At 29.2% G+C, this 4,586-nt stretch overlaps 1 protein-coding gene across 1 annotated transcript in view; it reads left to right on the top strand.

The window, feature by feature from the left end:
- The window catches only part of LOC106476484 (syntaxin-18-like), a 15,748-nt gene extending 12,752 nt beyond the window's left edge, over positions 1–2,996 (top strand). Inside the window, exons 5-6 of the mRNA XM_013937141.2 lie at positions 1,652–1,841; positions 2,888–2,996. Coding sequence (XP_013792595.2) covers positions 1,652–1,841; positions 2,888–2,950 — 253 coding nt within the window. The 3' untranslated portion in view covers positions 2,951–2,996. The remainder of the gene's footprint in view (positions 1–1,651; positions 1,842–2,887) is intronic.
- The last annotated feature ends 1,590 nt before the right edge of the window (positions 2,997–4,586 follow it).

Here is a 4,586-nt window from a genome sequence, read left to right as displayed (position 1 = left end):
GTCTTAGTATAATCACATAAAAAATGTAAGTATTAGCATAATCACTTTAAAAAATGTAAGTCTTAGTATAATCACTTTAAAAAATAGTAAGTATCAGTATAATCACTTTAAAAAGTAGTAAGTATCAGTATAATCACTTTAAAAAATGTAAGTATCAGCATAATCACTTTAAAAGATGTAAGTCTTTGTATAATCACTTTAAAAAAATGTAAGTATTAGTATAATCACTTTAAAAAATGTAAGTCTTAGTATAATCACATAAAAAATGTAAGTATCAGTATAATCATTTTAAAAATGTAAGTATCGCTATAATCACTTTAAAAAATGTAAGTCTTAGTATAATCACTTTAAAAAATGTAAGTCTTAGTATAATCACTTTAAAAAATGTAAGTATTAGTATAATCACTTTAAAAAATGTAAGTATCAGTATAATCACTTTAAAAAATGTAAGTCTTAGTATAATCACTTTAAAAAATGTAAGTCTTAGTATAATCACATAAAAAATGTAAGTCTTAGTATAATCATTTTAAAAAATGTAAGTATTGGTATAATCATTTTAAAAAATGTAAGTATCAGCATAATCACTTTAAAAAATGTAAGTATCAGTATAATCACTTTAAAAAATGAAGTCTTAGTATAATCATTTTGAAAAATGTAAATATCAGTATAATCACTTTAAAAAATGTAAGTCTTAGTATAATCACTATAAAAAATGTAAGTATCAGTATAATCACTTTAAAAATGTAAGTATCAGTATAATCACTTTAAAAAATCTAAATATCAGTATAATCACTTTAAAAAATCTAAATATCAGTATAATCACTTTAAAAAATGTAAGTATCAGTGTAATCACTTTAAAAAATGTAAGTATTAGTATAATTGCTTAAAAAATGTAAGTCTTAGTATAATCACTTAAAAATGTAAGTATCAGTATAATCATATTAAAAAATGTAAGTATTAGTATAATCACTTTAAAAAATGTAAGTATTAGTATAGTTTAAAAAATGTAAGTATTAGTATAATCACTTTAAAAAATGTAAGTATCAGTATAATCACTTAAAAAATGTAAGTATCAGTATAATCATTTTAAAAAATGTAAGTATTAGTATAATCACTTAAAAAATGTAAGTATTAGTATAGTTTAAAAAATGTAAGTATTAGTATAATCACTTTAAAAAATGTAAATATCAGTATAATCACTTTAAAAAATGTAATTATTAGTATAATCGCTTAAAAATGTTAGTATTAGTATAATGATTTTAAGAAATGTAAGTCTTAGTATAGTCACTTATAAAATGTAAGTATTACTATAATCGCTTAAAAAAATTTAAGTATTAGTATAATCGCTTAATACTCTTTTATTGGAGATGTGTGGAACTGTGCAGCTTGGAAATATTGTGTGTTATTGAACAGTAAGTTCATATTGGAGATGTGTGGAACTGTGCAGCTTGGAAATATTGTGTTATAAAACAGTAAGTTCATATTGGAGATGTGTGGATCTATTTAGCTTGGAAATATTGTGAGCTGGTAGTCTTTATTTTGTTTGGAGTAGTTTATTAATTGAAAGTACAGTTTACAATAAAATAAAAAGAAAACGAGAAAGAAAGAAACAAAAGCTATCCTTGAAAGCATATGTTCGTTGTGTTTATAGGTTAAGACTTGAACCTGATCTGAAGAAAAGTAAAATCTCAATGGGTCAGTTACATTCAGAATCATCCAAAAGAGGAGAAGGAGACACTAGTGGAAGAGCAGTTTCCAAAGATAGGCAGCGTAATCCTAGTGGAGAGAAAACTTCTTTGCTTGAGAATGAGTTTGAATTTTCATCAGAAGAAATACAGATGGTTAGTTTGTTTTTTCTATTGAAGGATTCTTCATACAGAGAAGTAATATTATTATATGTGGCCTCCTATTGCACCTGAAAACCTATAAACCTGACTTATGAAAACCTATAAAAAACCAACCTGATCCATATATGTATTTATAATTATGTTTTCAAAATATTAAATAAAAAGGACTTTGTATATATGGATAAAATTTGGTACTATAACACTAAACTAAACATGTAGCAAAAGCCTGATAATTGGTTAGTATTCTTTTGAAAAATGTAATAAACTTATTTTAGTCCTAATAATGTAATTTTATAAGTGGCTCAGGCTGGAAAATTCAGTGTTTGTAAAAGTAATTAGGTAGAAAACGTGTAAAAACCTATATTTTCCTGCCTGGTTTTCTTAAACATTATTATGTAAAAAATAAGCATTCTGAACAAACACTTTGTTATCTACATGTGTACTTTAGTGTAGGATAAACATTCTGAACTAACACTTTGTTATCTACATGTGTACTTTAGTGTAGGATAAACATTCTGAACACACCAAAGTACACATGTAGATAACAAAGTGTTTAGGATAAACATTCTGAACAAACACTTTGTTATCTACATGTGTACTTTAGTGTAGGATAAACATTCTGAACTAACACTTTGTTATCTACATGTGTACTTTAGTGTAGATAGTGTAGGATAATTTGTGCTTTCATCTTTTGTCATTCTTTACATTTTCTGAAATACAATATCTCTACCCTGTTTGGGTTACAATTGTTGTATGAATGGATAAAGAGAATGGAACACTGATCTCCCTATTTTGTATGAAATGTGTTGGTGGCCATATTTTCAGTTTCTTGTATCATATTATTGAAGTTAACTTTTCAGTTTTTAGCATAATTTTTAACTGAAATTATAATTGCTGTTTTTCTCTCAGTTTTGTTATTTGTATAGTTTATATTATGTACTGTTTCTTTTTTTCGAGTTTTCTAACAATATAATACATTCTTAGCATAAACCATAGTTTTGTGTTTTTCTCATGAGTAAGTAGTTAAGTAATTTCTTTAGCTTGAACAAGAAAATGATCAGATCTATGAAGAGATGAACAGCCTCGTAGATGAAGTCAGGTAAGACAAAGGTTAAATAGCTTGATGTGTTATATAAATCAGTGATTCCTAACCTATCTCCAACTGAGAACTAGTTAGTTTTGATCTCATATTTCACGGACTGCTTTATACAATATTAACTTTTTCAAAACAACAACATACTTCAGTAACTAACTGTATTTTAAAACACTTTCAATCATCTTTCAAACCAGTTGAAATTTCCCTGTAGATTGGTGGCTGGGAACCCTAATATAGACAACAACAAAAATTTGAATTACCTGCAAATCTTGTTATTAGTTGTATAGATATTATTAGTTGTATCGATATTATTAGCTGTTTAGATATTATTAGTTGTATAGATATTATTAGGTGTTTAGATATTATTAGTTGTATAGATATTATTAGCTGTTTAGATATTGTTGCGTCAGCGAGGTCACGTGACTAGTATCACGCCACCTCTTTCTAGAAATATCCTGTTCCTTCAAGAATGCCCTAGCATTTACTAGATATGTGTTAGTCTTGTATTAATAAGACGTTCACAATGTGACGGGATAACAGAGGTAATGAGTAATTAAACTGCAGTCAGAGAGAATATTGTTAAGCACGTGAGAAGTTCGTTGAGAATTATAGCATTTGTTACAGAGCGACTGTTGAAATTAAGTGTATCGTAAAGTTGTAATTGGAAAGAATAAACCAGTTTTATTTAAGAAAGGACTTGTGTCGCTAAAGTTTCGTCGGAACGAATTTACGGAAAATTAACTAACGACTGGAGGCGTAACAGATTGGTATCAGAGAGTGGGATAAAAAAAATGGAAACGAGAAGCGGCAAATCAAACTACAGCATAGCAGACTTGATGGCAGCAATACAAGAGCAGCAAAAGAAACAAGAAGAACGAGAAAATAAACAAGAAAAGAAACAAGAAGAGGAGAGATTACAACAGTTGTTGGAGGAAAAAGAAAAGAAACAAGAAGAAAGATTACAGAAGTGGCAAGAAAACCTACAATAATGGCAGCTCGAACAGCAAAATAAACAAGAGAGACTACAGCAGTGGTTGGAGGAGCAAGAAAATAAACAAGAAGAGAAATTACAGCAGTTGTTAGAGGAGAAAGAAAATAAACAAGAAGAGAAATTACAGCGGTTGTTAGAGGAGAAAGAAAATAAACAAGAAGAACGAGAAAAGAAACAAGAAGAGAGACTACAGCAGTGGCAACTGGAACAAGAAAGGAAACAAAAAGCACAAACGGAAAACATTAGTAAATTTAAAAGCGAATTAGATACGTTAAAGGACGATTTATTGTCTTTTACACAAGGAGGATACATAAATCATCGACTTAACGAGCCCCAGACAATGACAAGCCCCTTCCAGACCCTGCAGCTAAACTCTAATGCAGACATATTCAGTCTCGTTAGAAGTCACATCCCAGATATGAATGTCAGTAATAGGAGTGATTCAGTAAGAAGGAAGCCACAGGAATACGATGGGAAAGCACCGTGGGAAGCATATAGAGCACAATTTGAGCTACTGGCAGAAAGGAATGGATGGACAGAGGAGCAGAAAGCAGTATATCTGGCAACGAGCTTGAAGGGACAACCACTGGAAATACTTGGACAATTGTCAGCAGACAACAGGCACAACTATAGATAACTGGTAGCAGCTCTA

This window comes from Limulus polyphemus, unplaced genomic scaffold (genome assembly GCF_000517525.1).
Source record: "Limulus polyphemus unplaced genomic scaffold, Limulus_polyphemus-2.1.2 Scaffold10699, whole genome shotgun sequence".
NCBI lineage: Eukaryota > Metazoa > Arthropoda > Merostomata > Xiphosura > Limulidae > Limulus > Limulus polyphemus.
Note: the sequence above shows the minus strand (reverse complement) of the source record. Positions and strands in the feature narration are given on the sequence as shown.